This window comes from Chiroxiphia lanceolata, chromosome 23, assembly GCF_009829145.1.
Source record: "Chiroxiphia lanceolata isolate bChiLan1 chromosome 23, bChiLan1.pri, whole genome shotgun sequence".
NCBI classification, from domain to species: Eukaryota; Metazoa; Chordata; class Aves; order Passeriformes; family Pipridae; genus Chiroxiphia; species Chiroxiphia lanceolata.
The window spans coordinates 115,852-133,850 of record NC_045659.1 but is presented as its reverse complement, the minus strand read 5'-3'; the positions used below and the strand labels follow the sequence as shown (position 1 = coordinate 133,850).

Below are 17,999 nucleotides of genomic sequence, written 5' to 3'. Positions count from 1 at the left end.
ATGCGTGCGGGGCGGGGTGGCTCCTCCCGGCGGGAGGGGGAGGGCGCACGGGAGGAAGGAGGAAGCCGCCATCTTGGAGCGTCGAGTCGCCATAACAAGGCACCGGGGCAGCGAGAGGATTTTATACCTGGGCGAGGGGGAGCGCGGCTGGTGGCGGTGAGGACGGGCCGGGGCGCCGGGGTGGGCGCGGCTCCTCGGGAGCGTGGCGGCAGGGGCCGGCGCCGGCGGGCCGGGCCTCGCGGCCTGCGGCGGGAGCGCTGGGCCCGAGCGAGGCCTGGCGGGGCGGCGGGCGGGGCGGGGATGGCCGGGCCGGGGCGCAGCGGGAGCGGCTGGGCCGGGGTCCCGCGCGGGGCGGGGTCGGGCCGGGCGGCGGGTGATGGGCTCTCCATTGTTCTGGGCGGGCGGGACGTGCCGGTGTGGCGCAGCTGCGATCCGCGGGCGGCGCCGGGCCCGCTGCTCGGCCCCGCGGCTCTGCAGTGCGGCCCGGCCTCACCGCGCACATCGGGCGTCGCGGGGGCTCCCTTTGTGCTGGGCCGAGGGGAAGGGGAAGGTCCGGAACGGCTTCCCTGACCGCCTGCCCGCGTCCGGGGGGCACAGATGGGCTGCGAGGGCCCTTTTCCCTTCGGGCCGCCGGTCTGCGAGATGGTGGCGCCTCTTGTCTCGGAACGGGGGGATTTGTTGGGTTCGGTGAGGCTGAGTGTTGTTTTTAACCTCTGTCCTCCTAAAGGGTAGTTACGGGGGGGGGGGGGGGGGGATGGGGAATGAGGGGCTGAGAGGTTTCATTTCCTGCAATGTTGGAGAACTCCTCGGCGTTGGTATCCCGGGACTCTCTGGCGGCTCCGGTTACCTTCGTGGCTCATCTCGTCTGTTTTTTACGAAGTTAATGGCTAGGAGAAATCTGTCTTCAAAGATGAGAGCTAGCAGAAAAATCCTGGTTCTGCGAACTTTAAAGTTGTGCTGTGGACGCATTTGGAAACAGCAGGGAAGTCTGGGAGGAGTCTGAATTCCTTTTTCACTCTCTTGAAATGCTTTTATTCACTGAGGAAGCACATTTTGTTGTGAACGCCGAGGTTAGGAAGCAGTAATCTGCTGGTTTTTCCTTTGCATTTTCCCAAGATAAAAGGTGTCTTGTGATGAGAAAGGACAGGCAAGCCTACTTTCTGTTCCAAAAGATTTTGTACTGGGAACGTTTTGTCTCCGTGATACCACAGTAAGGAGTCTTTCAGCTGGTCTGTGCTTACTTTCTGTAAGGGGCAGACTTTGTGTTGTCTCTCCGTGGTTTTGCCCACCTTTCTGTTACATACGGAGTCAATATTAAGTCGTGCACCAAATGTTATTTTTTGAGCACAACCTAAGTTGTTGGTGACTGCTGGAAGGTAAGGTCACGTGGAACGCATAAGCAGGAAGCTGCATACCCAGTGTACATGTGTGTTACTCGCTGCCTCAGTTCAGGCTCAGTCCCTTGGACTCTCAGAGGCACCTGCTCAGTTCAGTGTGATGGTATTCATGTTGCTGCTCTGAATGGCTCTAAATCAATGCCCAGCTCAAAACTGTGAGTAAGCTGGGTTGAGCTAATGTTTTGGGTTGGAGGAGGGTAAGCTGTTGTTTTGGGTTTATGTAATTTCTATTTCCCTTTCAAATTGAAAAGGGCAATCAGAGTAACTTAAGGATTTTGTCAGTTCTTACTGGAATGTCCATTTGATATTGTCATCTTGCTTCCTGTCATAAACTTGTGCGTGACATTATTGCTCAGCATTTTAGGGCTGCTTTGCTGCATCTCAGAAGTGGGGGAACTTGAAAAGCTGTCAAAGTAGTTGATAAAATTCATGGTTACTTTCCAGGAGGGGGCAGGTACTGTTCCTCTGAGGAATGCTGCTGAAAGCACAGCTCTTTGGGAGGTTTTCTTTGATGACTAAAGGAGGTAGGCACAGCTTTATAGAAAGGGGAGAAAAGTTTGATGCACATTGTGATAGTTATCACTGAGGAAACAGAAAAGCAAGTATTCTTGTTGCACACTGCATGGGAAAAAGTGACTCTTAAAATACAAAAGTAGACTGATGTGATTTGTGTGGCCAAAAACCCACATACTAATTGTTATTGTCTGCTTCTCTTTCAGATTGAAGCAAGTGAATTCTGACATAACTTCGTTAGAGGGCTTTTTTTAAAAAAAAGTTGATCCACAGTGCATCAGAGCAAGTTACTGCTTTACTTTTGAGTGACTTACAGGTGCTTGCCTGCATTGCAATAAAGGACTCATATATTGAGCAAGACTTATTTATCTCTTCGTTTTGGAGAGTCTAATAAACTGTTATTACAGTTTCTGTACTGACTTTCAAAGTTTTGAGTCTAAAAAGACATCTTTAAAGATAAAACCATGAGCACGGCCAGAACAGAGAACCCTGTTATAATGGGTCTATCCAGTCAGAATGGGCAGTTGAGAGGCCCCGTAAAACCCAGCGGGGGCCCAGGAGGTGGAGGCACACAAACTCAGCAGCAGATGAACCAGCTGAAAAACGCCAACACAATCAATAATGGCACTCAACAGCAAGCACAGAGTATGACCACCGCTATTAAGTAAGTGATTGTATCGGCTGCCGCAAAAGGAATGTTTAAAAGTTGGAAAGTTTTGGGGTTTCCGTTTGAAAATGTTGTCTGCTGTTGTTTTATGACATGGGCAGGTAGATGTGTCCTGTGATATACATTATAAAAAAAAAAAAGCTGTATTTCCACGTGTGAGCTCCTCTCCAACAGTGATTGTTTTGGTGTGTTCCTTGTGAAAATGGAATTTGATGCTGTGCTTTTCCGAGTGTGAACTGCTGTCAGAAGCAGCCCACTGAGCATCAGAGTCCTGTGCCCTTTGCTTGTTGCAAGTGGTGCAAGAGGGAAGTTGGAGAGTGGGAAGGAACAGAACTGAAATTAAAGACAGAGGAGGAAATGCCACCTAATCTCAGTCCAGTTGTGTATACTTTTTGGTTTGTTACAGTTCTTTCTCACAATGAGAAATGCTTTAAAGTCAGTTATCTTTTGTCACTGATCTGAAATAGTAGTGCCTGCTGTCCTCAGTGTAATGCTCTGGCTTTAATTCATCAAAGCCTTAGCTGAGAGGATATGGTCTGCCTATGATACCCTGCTCCCATCCAGCTGGTTTTGGAAGTGTGCTAATAAAACGTGAGTGTGCTGGTTGGAATTTCTGACAGATGTAAAAGACTTGGACAGTACGGTAATGTGTTGCTTTTCTCTTTCCCCTATTGTTCCTGCTCCTCCTGAACAGCATTGGCTTTTATTTTGTTAATTATTTGCAAAGGAAGTGCCAGCTTCCTCAGAGAGTGAGTGATGGAATACTCAGGTTTTTAAACTCTGCCTAATTGCCCCCCCCCCTTTTTTTTGTGTATTACATGGGTTACACTGAAACTGGTGAATTAAACTCATGACTTCGTGGGAGTTTGGAAGAGAAGGACTTCCTCTAATCTGTACAGTGCCTTTCAAGAGAGGATGGGTGTCTAAATCTCACTGAGAAAAAAAGACTTTTGATCAACCAGTGCAGTGTTTTTTACCTTCTCACATTACTTGGGGATTAAGAATGGATGTTCCCTGGGCAAGAGAATTTTTCTTTTAAGTGGTGAAATACTCTCAGGTGGATTTATTATAGCTGGTTTCTGTTGTATGACTAAGTCAGTGCTCAGTTTTAAATCTGCTCTAGTGGATTGATTCAGTGCCCTAAAAGTGAGACTTGAATCATGACTGGATAAATATTTCACAAATGTCTTTGGCAGACTGCTGATTTTCTCTGTTTCCAGTTTCCTGCCTGTTATATCCTGCTTAACTCAGAGAAAACTTGAGCTCATATGTGTAGGTGCTTTTAGCTTTGAGGAGGTTAAAATATTACATGTTCATCACTGTATCTAAGAAAATAAAATGCAAAATCAAAATATTAATCCAGACTTATTTTATAATTTATTGTTATTTTATTTTTGCTATAGACCTGGTGATGACTGGAAGAAGACTTTAAAACTCCCTCCAAAAGATTTGAGAATCAAAACTTCGGTAAGGATGGTTGAACTGTAGGAATAAATATTAAATAAAAGATAGAAGTTGCGGTGGCAAAATATTTGTTCTGAGCAAAGGTTAAAAAGCAGTTCAGTTCCTGCTGTTTTAAATGAAGAATTAATTTACTCTCCAACTGCTTGGGAGTGATCCTTTCTGGGAAAGCTTCAAAATGGAGTTCACTGTGGATTTCTTACTTTATTAGTGTTACAACAGGGACTGATGGTCTTTGTGTTGTGTGAGGCAGGTGGGAAGGTGTCACTGTAATCTCAGAGCTGTGTTCGGCTCTGAGAAAGCAAATGTTTCCTCTGCCGCTGTAGGGTGTTGCATGGAGTAGTGGAAACTCCTGTGTAGTAATTTGTGGTCTTCCTGCACAGGCAGTCTCAGACCAATCAAAAACAGCTGCAGGTTGTCTGACCTAATCTTATGGATGTGCTTTTTTTGATTATTCAGGACGTGACCTCCACAAAAGGAAACGAGTTTGAAGATTACTGTTTGAAACGGGAGTTGCTGATGGGAATTTTTGAAATGGGCTGGGAAAAACCATCTCCTATTCAGGTTGTTTGCAAACAAACTGCTTAGAAGCCATGTTTAACTTTGCCTGTATGTCCAATACTTATGTCATGGTTTGGGAAAACTGGGGCTGTGAACAGTGGAACATGGTGGGAAGTTCTTCCTTTGGAGAAGGCAAGAATTTCTCACCCCAAACTAAGTCACTAAGTCATGCAGTGGGTGGCTTAGTGATGGGACTGACTTACACTTTGGAGAAGTTAATTTGGATTTTCCTTTTCATGCTGGAGGTCTTAATTTGTTAATTGTCTGTTCAGTAACATCCTTCACATAAGTAGTCCCAGTGAGAACAGAGCTGTTCTGTAAATTTTCCAGAAAACTGAGTTACCGTAGGCTGCGTACCTTTAGTTGTTACAGAGACAATTATGGCTTTATTGCAGTCTTGGCTCTTTTTATTGTAAGCATCTGGAAGAAGCATAATGCAGATTGTGAGAGAGAGATTAATATCTTAGCAAGTTCACTTTTCTGTCTCCCCATCTCCCTTTTACTCCTAAGGCTTGTTCTGTTAAGAACCGTTGGTGTGTAAACTTTGCAGGACGGGGAGGAAGGAAGTTGAACTCTCTTTTAATTGGTCTTTGAAGGTTTATCATTGACATAGCTCTGCTGCCTTATCTCCTTAAGGCATGAGGAAGCTATGGTGTTTAGGTGATTGATCTGCTTTAAAACAGGTTCTCACGATGCACCTTTCCAAAAGGCTGAAATTTCTTTAGATGTTGCTGTAAAAGGCAATAAAGTTAAAAATACATGGGCCTTGTGTTTGGATGGCTGAAGTTTGAAGTTTCAAAAGGAAAGCCTGCTGATTTTATGAGAATTGTGTCACAGGAATGTGCAGGTTTGAATCACACGGGCTGTGTTTGTTCTGATGTTAAGGTATAGGTGAGAATCTTTTTCCATAGGAGGAGTTTGCTAGTGACTATCATTGTCTCTTCACTTCCCCTCCCCCCGCCCCCCAATTTTTCACTTTTTTCCTAATGTGTCAGTATGGCTTTACTATCACCTGTGGTACCCAATCTTATGATCAGACAATATAAGGAATTCTAAGTGGGATATGTTGGGGAACTCTTTATTGATGGGTTTAACTTCTTCCTGTTATGAGTCTGCCATGCTTGTAGTTGCAGGATAGTAGTAATAATAATAATCACGATCATGAAAAAGTCAGGTTTCATGTAATACTGTTAGTGAAGGGAGTTTAATTTGGTCAGCCTCTTCAGTGAGCATGGCTTGTGATTGATTGCTCATGTGCTGTCTGTCCTTGCATTTCAGGAGGAGAGCATCCCCATTGCTTTATCTGGTAGGGATATCTTGGCTAGAGCGAAAAATGGAACAGGCAAGAGTGGAGCCTACCTCATTCCTTTACTTGAACGGCTAGACTTAAAGAAGGACAATATACAAGGTCAGTTGAGGTGGATTTCATGTAGCTGCAGCCAGGTAGTGGTGTCAGTCGCTACATAACAGACTTGAATCTAAAACTAGTTAATGAAACTGGGCAGCGTGGGTTATCTGCTTGTACTTCCAGAGAAAGTTAATGGGGAGTGGTGGAGGGGAGGTGGAACTTGAAAAGTCCCGCAGTTGCTTTCAAAAGCTTTAAATGGAAGACATCTTCTGGACTTGACTGTCTTGCCCCTGGAAAGTGGATGTGAAGTAACAAGCGAATGTGCTGGCTGGGGGACTCAGCAAGGGGAGCATCAAAGAAGGGAGAACCCTTGCGCAGGATTTGCCTTGTCATAAGCAGTTCCTGGGCTGCTCAGGAGACCTAGAGTGGAACTCCAAAACCATAGAAGTACCACTTTCATGAAGTCTGTCTCCTCTGAGGATGAGTATTTAAGATACAGAGTGTTATTAGTAACTCACACTGATGTTTTTAACTTTCAGCAATGGTGATTGTTCCCACCCGTGAACTAGCCCTGCAGGTCAGTCAAATCTGTATCCAAGTCAGCAAACACATGGGAGGTGCCAAAGTGATGGCAACCACAGGAGGAACCAATTTGCGAGATGATATAATGAGACTTGATGATACAGGTCAGAGCACTTTTGGTACATTACAGTTGCTGTTTGTTTGTGGCTTTTACAGTGTGGTAGTGGAATTGCTGCTTATTACTGTTTGCCTGTTACAGAACAGACTTCAATATGTCTTGTTTGCTGTTGGTATACAGTCATCATTCTTTCAAACTGTTCATATGAAACATGGCCATGAATGCCAGAAACATTATTTTAGTTGGCTTAACTATTTTTTTTGCTCTTCTAACCTTACAGTGCATGTGGTGATAGCTACCCCTGGGAGAATTCTCGATCTCATCAAGAAAGGAGTAGCAAAAGTTGAGCATGTCCAGATGATAGTATTGGATGAGGCAAGTTGCTCATGTTAAATGTTCTGGGATTTTAGCACCAAGTTAAAGCAATTACGTGTTTCAGTGAGTCTCCTTTCTATGCACAGCAACAAATCAAACTTTACTTAGAGACACTATAAGGTTATAGCTCATCCATTTCCCAGTATTTTTGAGAAAGTATTTTGGAGGAGGATTTTTCTGCATGTGACTCTTAAGAAAAGAGCCTAGGAAGATTTGCCTTTCCTGTCTTCTTTGCTGATGCTGAAGATTAGAGTAACAAATCTAGCCCGAAACTAAGAAATGCATTTCATTTGATTTCCTTTTATAATGAGTGAGCTGTACTTACCACATAATTGTGTATAAAATAGATTTATGTACATCCAGTAGTGTACAAGCTTCTCAGTGAGAGAAAATATAGTTGTGTGAAAGCTCTTGAATGACTCTGGTAGGAACCCTGGTAACTGGTTTTTCCTTCCCCCAAATGTGATGCTATCAGAAGACCGAAATATTTTTTTTTTTATTTTAACTTATGCTTTATTACTTCTGTTGTTACAGGCAGATAAGTTGCTGTCTCAAGATTTTGTTCAAATAATGGAAGATATTATTCTCACGCTACCTAAAAACAGACAGATTTTACTCTACTCTGCCACTTTCCCTTTGAGTGTACAGAAGTTCATGGTGAGTGCAGAGATACCGTGTAGGTGTGATGGTGGTGACATTGTGTGAGTGGTGCACAGCTGTTAGTGCTTGGGTTGTTTTAGTGCATCTAAACTTCACAGGTTTAATCTAAATCAACCCAAGTCTTGGACAGAAGTTTGAAAAGAGTTTTTGACCTGCAATAGCATTAATGGGAAGCTATGTACATGCACTTCTTGCCCATAAGGTGATGTTTTTCACTTTGTGGATTGGTTATGTGTCATCTACGTGCATTTTCTCCCAGAGGATGCTCCTATTGGTCCTGCTCAGTCGCCTTGGATTTATGACTAATCATTTGTGAAATTTTACCCACCCTGTCTGTTAGAGTATGGCACAAAGAGTGAGTGGCGAGGTAGAGCATCCTTGCCATGGAGTTAAGTGTGCCGTAGGATGGGAAGTATTTGCATTGTTTTGCGTGTAAATCTATCATTATCTTTATTTTTCAGAATTCCCATTTGCAGAAACCCTACGAGATTAATCTGATGGAGGAGCTGACTTTGAAGGGAGTTACTCAGTACTATGCCTATGTCACTGAGCGTCAGAAAGTGCACTGCCTCAACACGCTCTTTTCCAGGGTAAGGAGTAGGGCTTCGTCAGAAACATACAGAAGCTTTTTTCCTTTCACAACTAAGAATAAAACTGAATGTTTCAAGGGTGGCTTAACAAAACATGTTCTTTGTCAAAATGTGTTATGTAGTTGAAGATAAAAATGCATTCTTCTTGTCTTGCACCTTTATGTTACAGAATTTTGTTAATTGTTTTTCCTCTGTACAAAAATACATCTTATGTAAATTACCAGCAGCATACCTGCCATGCTTTCTTTATGGTAGGGATTTAGACATATCTGGGATCATTAGTTAGTAAAATGCTGCATTTACTGAGCACTCTACTTATATGTTCAGCTCCAGATTAACCAGTCGATCATTTTCTGCAACTCCTCTCAACGGGTTGAATTGCTAGCCAAAAAGATCTCCCAGCTGGGCTATTCCTGCTTCTATATACATGCTAAAATGAGGCAGGTGAGTATGAAGTCTGCAGTGGTTTATTCTACACCACCCCAGGTTTACTGCAGAGCTGAATTAAGTCTCATGCTTTCTTTAATTTTGAATGTTCTTTGTAAACTGAAACATATATTGCTTTGCTATAGGTTTGTTTTTAGATGCCCACTGTCAACCTCCCTGCCATGTTCCCCCATCCCAGTCATCTTTCCAGACTGTTCAGTGTAGCTGGCCAGTTGGTATTTAGGACTGCTTCAGGTCAGGTCAATTTGTCCAGTGCAAGCACCGACTGCAGCCAGAAGGCACAGTTCTTTCTTAGTGCTGCTGCTGCCTTGCTTTGGCAGCATGGGAAGGCAGGGTAGGCCACACAGTGTAACTGACACAGGTGAAAACAGGCTTGATTTCAAACAAATGACAAAAACCCCAATACTTAGCCCACCGAGTGCCATGTGTGTCTTTGCAAACAGAAATCTTGCACTGTGACTGCAGGGGAATCTGAGAAGTTGAGGCGGTGGCTTTGATGGAACCTCTTGGAGAAAGCTGCATCTGTTGTGTGGTGACCAGGCACTTGTGACCTTGATGTAGATGATGAAAAATGCTATTGCAGCTTTGCTGGTGAAGAGGTTTCTGTTAATTGCGTGGTAGCTCACATGTCCTCACAATACCTCACATGATATTAAAAGATGTCAGAAGGTTGAAATGATGCGTGTAGAACCAGGAGTATTTTGAAACATTTTTTTCATTTTATAATTAAGCTAAAACAAATTCAAATGAAAGCTTTCAGGGTAGTCTAGCTTGCTGCTCATGCAGTTGACAGGTAATGCCAATGTTTGGTGGGCCAGACCAGTAATTAATTAAGCAGAAATAGAAATGGTGTTGGTATTGAGAACAGAGAGATATGCAAGCGGATTCCTTGAAGTTTGATTTTTGTGTGCTTTTGATTCGTTGATAGATGGTCTTTGTGGCGAAGTGCAGCTCTGTTTTTGCCAAATACTTCAGCTTGTTTATTCCCTCTCTAAATTTCACTTCTTAACAGTGATATTACTTAATCTTTGTGTGAGGAGAGTCTTCACAGAAAATCAACTCATCCCACACCTAATTCTGCATCGGTAGTGAAAAATGCTTCATGCTAGAAAAGGAAGTTTACTGCTGAGTTCATTTTTTAAGGGAATGAATAAAATGTGTTAAATTCAGCAAGGGACCAGGGAAAGGCAATAGTCAAAATACCACTTTAACTTCCTTGGTGTGGGTTTCATGTAATTGTAACTTCAGATAGTCGTTTTCTGAGATGGCTCTGATGCCACTGTAGGAAGCTTTAAAATGCAGTCAGTTAAGTGCCTTTGTCAAAAAGTGGGATCGTGGCCCTCTTGGCTAAGTTCTTTAGAATACGTGGTAAGGAGCGCTAAAAAAATATGTACTGGCAGCTTGTTTGACTCAGCTGTTTTCTAATGAGAACTGGGAGAAATTCACATGATTGAAGTTTGGTGTTTGTTACGTGAATATACCTGGTTGGTTGGTTTGTGGGTTTTGGTTTTTTTCCTCTCTGTTTATATGTGTGTATTTCCAGGAGCACCGCAATCGTGTATTCCACGATTTTCGGAATGGCTTGTGCCGCAATCTCGTTTGCACTGGTAAGAGCTGCTCAAGGTTTCCCTGTTTCTAAAAGATGTAGTAGAAAGCGCATTGGCCCAGGTATAATAGACCAGTTATTTGTAATAAACCAAAACAAGATGTTTTGGTAGATGTCTCTGTTAAGCCTGCATGTTGCAGGACGCAGCACTCCTTTGGGCACGTGGAGTTTTGTCTTTTGTGACAAACTGTGAAAGTGCATCTTTGCCAATAAATCATTTCATTGCGATAGTGTTTTCTGTTTATTTTCACATGCAAGGACTCCCTGAGATGTTGGGCCATAAACTTTATGAAATATCAGTAGAGCTCTGACTAGGAGGATCATGTGAATAAATTTTGTTGATTCTTTAGGTGCTCATAGGTCATTTTTTTCTAAACACTTTTGTGGTTTTGATTGGCCTGTGTATGATCCAAGTTCTCTATTTTTATGGCCTGTTTGGGCAGTACCCGGCAGTGTCTGCTATCAGTGGGTCATCTTAACAAGTCACTGCTATGTCTGGATCGTCTTAACAAAAATCACTGGAAATGGAATAGAAGTAGTTGAGGTAGTGGAACGTAGTTGAGGTCTCAAGTCTGTTGTGACTTTGGCAGCGCACAATCCTGTGTGAGAAGATGCTTGTTTAAGAAGACCTGTGTGCTGAAATAGTCTAATGTGGAAAAAACTAGCTTAATGTGCAGATCTGGTGGGTTTGATAATTTTTCTTATATTATTCGTATTTATAGTGGATACAGAGCAAGAAGCTGTAACAGGATTGTATGTAAACTGTCTTTGATACAAAGAAAGCTTATATCTGGAAAATAGCGTGAGGCAATGTTAATCACTGTTAATCTTTGCACCCTAAATACTGTCGGATTTGATCTCATTGAAATTAACTTTCTTTGTGACCTGGATTGTCTTTCAGATCTGTTTACCCGAGGTATTGATATCCAGGCTGTGAATGTGGTGATAAACTTTGATTTCCCAAAGCTGGCAGAGACTTATCTCCATCGCATTGGCAGATCAGGTGAGAGGAAAGACGTGTTTTAGGTGCAACTTTGCTGATGACTGTGATGCTTCTTAGCCTTGAATTCACTTTTGGGTTTTATTACTGTATCTGAGAATTACCTTAGATAGCTTTAATTTTTCTGACAAATTTATTTTTGAGTATTACCTCAGATGGTTATCCTCATTGAGGATTTTATCTAAATAAAGGCCATTCTCTTGAAACTGACCTGACTGGCAAATGAGAAATAAAGGCTTATTTTGGTTTTATCTCAGGAGACTTACTATTGCCCCTGTTTGCAGGGAAAATTCTATACTGAAAACTTAGCTTCCAGGGTATCTCAAGCATAGACATCTGTACTTTCTTCTCCATGTATTCTGAGGTATGTTTCTGCTGATTGGACATCAGCAAAATATACCCCTAAGGAAGGCAGTAAACGAACTCAGTATACTTGAACTTTGTAGTTCAGCCTTGCTCAAAAACTCTGTTATTGAAGAAGGGCTGGATGTGCATAATGCAGGAGTGGAAGACTTTTCTCTGGTAATTAACCTGGAGCTTTGGTCAGAGCATATTGAACCTCCTGAGTTTTCTTATTCCTGCAGCAGTATGAAACTCCTCACCAAAAACTGATGTGAAACATGTAGAAACCTGCAGCTGGATTTGTTTTTACCATCAGAGAGCAATGTTAACTTCACAGTCTGTAGACTTTTTCATTCAGCCCTCTGTTACTCAGTTCAGTTCAGATGTGTGTTTCTTTTTTTTTTTTTTTTTTTTGTCAAGGTCGCTTTGGTCATCTTGGCCTGGCCATCAACTTGATCACCTATGATGATCGATTCAACCTGAAAAGTATTGAGGAGCAGTTGGGAACTGAAATTAAACCCATACCAAGCAACATTGACAAGAGCCTGTATGTGGCAGAATACCACAGCGAACCTGTAGAAGATGAGAAACAGTAAACATGTATGTTTGTAAGTGCCTCCTGAATACCAACATTGTGTGGGATGAAAGGAGAGTTGATATGTCAGTATTGGCACAGGGGAAGAGGGAAACTGATGTGATGAAAAGGCTCTGAATGTGAAAACAAGGGTTTGAAATAGACTGTCAGTGCAAGGAATTCTGTGGACATGCTAAGCTGGGAGGGGAGGAGGAGTATTTTTTAGTTGTTTTAATTTAAATGCTGACCATATGCTAAGGAGACCAAAAGTGGGGCAGGGGGGAGGGGGGAATGCTGCTGGGAGAGGCCATGATGGGGTACTAGTAGCCTAAGGAATTCTTTCTGTATTGCTTAGCTAAAATGAGAAATTGGTGAGGGGCAGAGAGGAAAGTGGTCCTCAGAAAGGTGAGGAGAGAAAATGGATAGCTGTGAGAACAGAGCACCATCAGAAGAGCTAAGCACCTCACCAGTCAGACGGAGCAGGTTCCAGCGAAAGGTGCTGCCTCTTTTGTATCCTTTGGTTCACAGAACTGCAAGTGAACAAAGTAGGGAGCGAAGCTGTAATTCCTATTTGCTGCCACTCGAGGTCGTCTACATAGTTTTAAAAGAAAATGAGGTTGCACTGTTGGAGACTCCAAAGTGCTCCCTTTCTGATCATCGTCTGAGAAAAAGCTGCTGAGTTGAGTCCTTTTATAAGAAGACTACTTACCTTGGACTGCAGTCAAGCAAAGTAGCTGCAGGATGACGTTTGATCTGGCCTTAGTTAAGATGCTGTGTCGTGCAAGATCTAACACCATACAGTTTGGGCTGGAAATCACTCTTTTGTGTATTCTTCTCAGAGATCATGAATTAGAAAGTGAAGCTGCTGAAATTTGCCTCAGGTGACCAATAAAAAAAAAAGTGGCCGTAGAAGCAGACTGCTTGATAGTGTTAGAATGAACTGCGGTTCCTTCTTTGAAATCATCCAAGGACAGCCTTAGCCAGTCATGCCAAGCTGACTTGCAAGCCTCTGCTTTGCTGGTTGAACCTCCTCCAAGTTTATAAGTAAATAAAAAAAGGAAACAAGTGATGAACTTGGAACAGGCTCTTGGGTGGCTTCTTTAAGGGGAATGCTCTGACCTTGCCAGAGAACAGTTTGCTGCTTCCTAAAAGGCAAGAAACCAGGAGATAATTGTGCTCTTAAGTACAGTAGAGCATTAGCAGCACCTCTTTCTACAAAGCTGAGGCTGAGGTTGAGCTGTTCAACATGCCCTTTGCTTTTCCAGAGCTGGTGCATAGTCAGTGTGAATTCTCTCTTACATTCTGGTTTTGCATAGAACCGATTTAACTGTGGGTGTTGTGGTTGTGTTTTTTTGTTTGTTTTTTTTTTTATAGGCTTTGATTACACATGCCAGAAGGTGAAGCCCTATGATCCAGATCTGTGACACATCGTTTCTTTGGGGATACCCTTCTCTTTGTGGGTTTTTCTTCGTCTTTTCATTTCGAAACTATGAAGACTAAAGAGCTCGTCCTTTTTTTATTTTTAAATTTGGCAGCAAGGAAGAAAGAAGATAAAAGGAGGAAAGTCTTTTTGTTTTTCCACTTGTTTGCACTGTGTGCTGATTGAACATTAGTTGCACTAACTGCTGGTTTTAAATTTTGTTTTCTTTGGGTGGGAGGGGCAGCAAGGGAAGAAGAGAAACCCTGAAAAGAGAAGAATCTTGATGAACGCGAGCTTGTCTGCTATTTCAAATTCTTTAACCATCGACTGAGTGCATTTCAACTTCTCCCTGGTTACTCATCTGTTTTTTAAGCTAAAGAGCTTGTTACTTATTCGTGCAAAGTGCCTTATGCTATGAGACCATTCAGAATATCACCTTTCCAACACAGCCCAAGGAATCAACAGCTGTTTTTGGTTTCAGGTCAAAGTTCCCCTCTCTTCCCCTTCTCCTCCTTCCCAAGTACTCAAGCCCAGGGCTGGGAGGTGAAATGTATTGGTAATACTACTTTTTTCTTCAACTTTTTTTTTTTTAACTGGAGGAGTTGATATGCATCTGCAGTTCACCCAAACTGTAAATATCTGTATTTAAAATGAAACCAACTTAAAATCTGGGCTGATTAGGTGCAGCATCATAGCTCCAGAAGGAAAGAGTAGCCTGTCATCCTTTGCAGGAGCCATAAGAAAAGCCCTGTGCTCTAGCAGAACACTAAAGACTGGTTTCCATAAGAGTCTCCATTCGTAGTTACAGCACTTGATATGTAGACTTGTTTCAGAGCCATGGCCCTCTTTCCTCTGGTGCAGTGTGTCCCATAGAAAATCAGATGTGTATATTGTACAAACTTTGTAAATATTATTTTTTTTCTCTTTGGGTTCATATATAACTTTTTCTTTTGTGATGAAGGTTGCTGGGGTTAAAGGGATTAGACTGATTATGGGAGCAGCTAAAGATGAGAGGGGCTCAGTTTTCTGCAACACTAAACAGTTAGAAGTGCTCTGACCTCTGTGAAGTGCAGGCCTCCACAAGTGTCCCTTGTCAGCGTGGCTGTGCTTTGGTGCTGGCAACACTGTCCTGTACCACTCGTATGGAAGAGATCACTTGGGGGGCTCCAAGGCCTCCAAATCCATAGCTCAGCCTTTTTGGAGATGCTCTTTGATTTCCCCAGTAGAAACTTCAGGAGCTTGACAAGCTCTGAAGGGACCCGTGACCTGTGTTCCACCATGGTGGGAGGGAAATCCAGTGAGTGTCAGAATTTCTGAGCAGTGGATGTTTAAGATGTGGACTTGAGTTTAAGAGAGACCATAGAAAACCAGTTTACATGCATAAACTGACAGTTCTGGAGCTTTATGGAATCGATTCACTTCCTGCAGCACTGTGCATTTTCTGCCCAGAGCAGCCTCTGTGCAGAACTGTGAGCAGGTAAGGGCAAACTCCCGTTAACGTCAGAAGCTGCAGGAAGCTGCTTGCCATCTCCTCTGGTTTGGCATGAGTTGCTGTCTGTCATTTTGCATTGTATATTGCTGAAAAGTGCTATCTGGTCAAGTAGTGTTGCTTTAAATTGTGCCCCTCCCAACATGCTTGATGTTTGGCCTGATCTACAGGCAAAAGGAGTGAGACAAATCAAAAACTACTCTTTTTAAAATCCCTTTTAGCCTGTTCACCACCACTGTCAGGAGGCACCTGGATGAATGCAATCCCTTTTGCTCATTTGTTTATTGCATATACAAATGCTGCACTCACCATGCTTGCTTACCTTTGAGGCAGGAATTAATTGTCTTAATTTCTCCCATTTTGACCCTATTTCTTTTTTTGAATTGGAGTAAAATTGTTTGGAACAACAAGGCGGACTTTAGCCATCTGTTTCCTTGAGGATCATACATAACAAGCCAGGTGCCTCCTGACAACAGCTTTACAAGATGGAAAGGTTTTTGTGTTTGGGATGTTTTTCTTCCTTTTGTCAGCAGTGACTCCATAATTGTAGCAAATGCTGCACTAGAGTACAAACTCAAGAGCTTGGTCACAGACACACTGTGAGCCACACAGCTTACATCTGACTGGCAGGTACTAAATGTAAACAATTTTGGGGTGCTTTTGGGGGTGGGGGGGTGGGAGTTTGTGGGTGGTAACTTTGACCAAAAGTAAAATCTTGCTCTTGTACTGCAGCCAGCTTATGATTTTCCAGACAGAAGAGGGATCATTTTAGTGCAACGAAGACATGACAAATGTAAATAAGTTTTGTATCTTACCAGGGCATGCACATGTACCAAGAACAGGATAGCGATGTTGAGTCAGGTGTGTGTGCTCTGCTTGGATTTGTGGTAGGTTAGCCTGGTGCCATGCGTTGATGGTCCCTCTTGAAGCACAGAACTTTTGAAAGTATTACTTTAAACTTGGCCTCTCGTTGAGGATTGGCACTTAATCTAAACTATCAGGGCACCATCTTTAGGTGGCTTCTTGTCAAGAAGGAAGCAGCCTATTTTTGGTGCTAGTAGGCTATCTTGAACAGATGCGATCTTGCAAATGGAAAGATGCTCCAAAGGACTAGGATAATCCTAGGTTTTTTTTGTTTGGTTTTTTTGGTTGTTTTTTTTTTTATTATTATTATTTTGTTTTGGGGTTTTCTTGGTTGTTTTGTTCCCTGTCCAAGAGTAAGGAGTGTGTATAAATCTTGGCTTCCTGAGATTCCTTGTGAGCTCCAGTTCTTGCTGGTCATGTGCCAGCCTTTACATATGAATTAGTTGGAGCCTTCGGTGATGAGCCCTAGGTCAAATACTTCCTCTGACAAAGTTGATGTGAATGAGAACCTGATGTATTCTGCACTTTTTAACTCGGAAGTCAAAAGCGTCACTCCATGAATCTGTGAAATGGAGTTTCACAGCTGGGCGAGGTGGCTGTGAAGAGAGTGATGGAACCTTCAGCCACTTGAGAGAGCCTGTAGGGTGGTCTCTGGGTGTGCTGGGGGGCACTGCAGCTGCTGGAGGCCTTTTCCCAAAGGGAGGGGGGTGGGTTGGTCTCAAATACATGTTCCAATTTCCAGAATGAGATGGGAGCATCTTTCCTTTGCCCTCTGTGATTTTTTTTTTTGTGGGTAAGAACAGGGAAGCTCAACATGAATTCATGTTGTGTATATGGTGGTATCAAATCATCTCATTCTGATCTTCTGTTTATTTTCATTTGGGGTGGGGGGGGGGTGTCTACTCCAAGGATTTAAAAATGCTTCAAACACTGTTTCTCTTTACAAATGACTGATAGGACACAAATCTGAGCAGATGGCTGTCTTGCCTCAGTTTCTGTAGGAGAGGTTACAGAGATGCCATGCCATGTCTCCTGAGCTGCCACTGTGGTGGTTCTCGCCCTGGTGCTGAACTCTGTAGTACTGCTGGGGCCAACTGGTTGTTGCTTTCTGAGGACGAAGTGAATTTTGTTCCCAGAAACTCCAGCAGTACAGCTGCCATGGTAGAGGCTGGGCAACTGTAGTCCCTGCAGGGAGTTTTCTGGTTGCTGTGAACTTCTGGTCCATCTTTTTTGCATCACAGCTTATCTCTGTAATAAGCCAGGTCTCTGGACCAAAGAGCATGCATCTGAACTTCATAAGGAGGCTTTGGCAGATTAGGCTGTAAGTTTTGCTCAGTTCATTGTTGTGTTGCTAAAATGCCTCTATGGGGAAGCATTGTTAAATTCTGCTGTAGACAAGTTAGGGAAGGGTAAGGAGGGAAGGGGGGGATGGGTTTATTAAGATACGGCCTTGCTGTATTTTAACCAATAATTTTGGGGAAGGGGTGTCAGGAGAAGGAAAATAGTCACTATTCCCTTTATTGAAAGAAACTGGAACTTTTATTTCAAGAAAAGAAATTATTTGCGATTTGAGTGGAGCGTCATAATCCACTGGTCCCTAGACAAGGGGTTGATATTCTTACTGTTAACCAGCAAACAACATGGTCTAGTCCTTGAAAACAGTCGGGGGAGGGAGGGGAAAATTGGCTTTCTGTTAAATTGGCAAACTCTCCAGTGGAGCTCAGATTTTGTTGAGATGTGTTTTTCTGGCTGTATCTGTGTTGCAGCACTGACTTGTGAAGAGCTTCATGAGTTTCAGATGCAAAAAAGATGAATGGTAAAATCCTGATTTTGTTGATTTAACTCAATAAAAGCTCCCTGGAACTCCTGTTTGTTCTGTTTTTTTTTTCTGTTAATTGTGCTGTGTGAAAAGTGTGCTGATGAGACCTGTGGCACTTGACAAGGGGAAGGGTGCTCTGCCTGCGTAAGCCATCCTGGGTCTGCATGGACCCTCCAGCCTAAGTGGCAGCTGCTCTTCCAGGCTCCAATGCTCCACAGTCTTGTCT

At 43.0% G+C, this 17,999-nt stretch overlaps 1 protein-coding gene across 4 annotated transcripts; it reads left to right on the top strand.

Annotated features, from left to right (window-relative positions):
* Positions 1 to 9: 9 nt before the first annotated feature.
* DDX6 (DEAD-box helicase 6) lies at positions 10 to 17,821 on the top strand. Of its 4 annotated transcripts, none has more exons than XM_032709388.1 (14): positions 10 to 156; positions 2,117 to 2,574; positions 3,981 to 4,044; positions 4,498 to 4,602; positions 5,878 to 6,007; positions 6,487 to 6,633; positions 6,868 to 6,962; positions 7,497 to 7,619; positions 8,084 to 8,212; positions 8,540 to 8,656; positions 10,203 to 10,266; positions 11,167 to 11,268; positions 12,028 to 12,207; positions 12,537 to 13,400. In XM_032709388.1, the coding sequence occupies exons 2-13, from the start codon at positions 2,375 to 2,377 to the stop codon at positions 12,201 to 12,203; spliced, it is 1,452 nt and encodes a 483-aa protein (XP_032565279.1). In that variant the 5' UTR covers positions 10 to 156; positions 2,117 to 2,374; the 3' UTR covers positions 12,204 to 12,207; positions 12,537 to 13,400. The 4 variants fall into 4 exon arrangements, with proteins under 4 accessions (XP_032565279.1, XP_032565278.1, XP_032565276.1 ...); XM_032709387.1 differs by having other exon boundaries at positions 12,028 to 12,215; XM_032709385.1 differs by lacking the exon at positions 12,537 to 13,400 and adding an exon at positions 13,556 to 17,821 and having other exon boundaries at positions 11 to 156.
* The last annotated feature ends 178 nt before the right edge of the window (positions 17,822 to 17,999 follow it).

Bases quoted from the DNA above. Each gene is read 5' to 3' on its own strand.
- DDX6 (XM_032709385.1), top strand. From the start codon at position 2,375: ATGAGCACGGCCAGAACAGAGAACCCTGTTATAATGGGTCTATCCAGT. The intron at 4,045-4,497 runs GTAAGGATGGTT...TTGATTATTCAG, and splicing joins ATTTGAGAATCAAAACTTCG to GACGTGACCTCCACAAAAGG. The intron at 8,213-8,539 runs GTAAGGAGTAGG...TTATATGTTCAG, and splicing joins TCAACACGCTCTTTTCCAGG to CTCCAGATTAACCAGTCGAT.